Consider the following 562-nt stretch of genomic DNA (forward strand, 5'->3'; position numbering starts at 1 on the left):
GCTGTTGCTGCTGCAGCTGCTGCTGCTGCTGCAGCGACGCGCTTATAGGCTGGGTGAGCAGCTGCTGCTGCTCACTAGTAAGATTGAGGCCGCGAGACAAGTTTTGCTGCAGCTGCAGCTGCTGCGTAAGAAAAGACAAGAAGTGCTGCTGCTGCTGCCGGTGCTGCTGCTGCTGCTTCTGCGGCCAACTCTGCTGCTGCTGCTGCTGCTGCTGCTGCGGCATGTCCCTTAGTCTGAGGCAAACTTCGTCTTCTGTAAGGGACGGCGTTGCATCGTAGGAGACAAAAGGTGCTGCTGCTGCTGTGTGGGGCCGCAGCAGCTTTGCTGCTGCTGCAGCGCATGCGTCGAGCGCAGCAGCGTCCCTTGCTGCAGCAGCAAGTCTCCTGCGGTGCCGCTGCTGCTCGCTGCTGCTGCTGCTGCTGCTGAGGGCGTCTGCTGCCTCCCTGCCGAGGTAGAGAGCCTCCAGCCAAATGCGGCTTGTCTTCCGCAGCAGCCTTTTTGCTGCTTCGTGCTGCTGCTGCTGCTGCTGCTGCTGCTGCTGCTGCTGCGGTGGCAGCAGCAG

General features: G+C 61.9%; 1 protein-coding gene across 1 annotated transcript in view; it reads right to left on the bottom strand.

Moving 5' to 3' along the window:
* The window catches only part of ETH_00036325 (uncharacterized protein), a gene marked incomplete at both ends in the record, with an annotated part of 1,686 nt that overhangs the window by 434 nt on the left and 690 nt on the right, over positions 1-562 (bottom strand). The window contains one exon of the mRNA XM_013375155.1: positions 1-561. Coding sequence (XP_013230609.1) covers positions 1-561 — 561 coding nt within the window. The remainder of the gene's footprint in view (position 562) is intronic.

The sequence above is a fragment of the Eimeria tenella genome, genomic scaffold (genome assembly GCF_000499545.2).
Source record: "Eimeria tenella Houghton genomic scaffold, Eth_scaff2571, whole genome shotgun sequence".
Lineage (NCBI taxonomy): Eukaryota > Apicomplexa > Conoidasida > Eucoccidiorida > Eimeriidae > Eimeria > Eimeria tenella.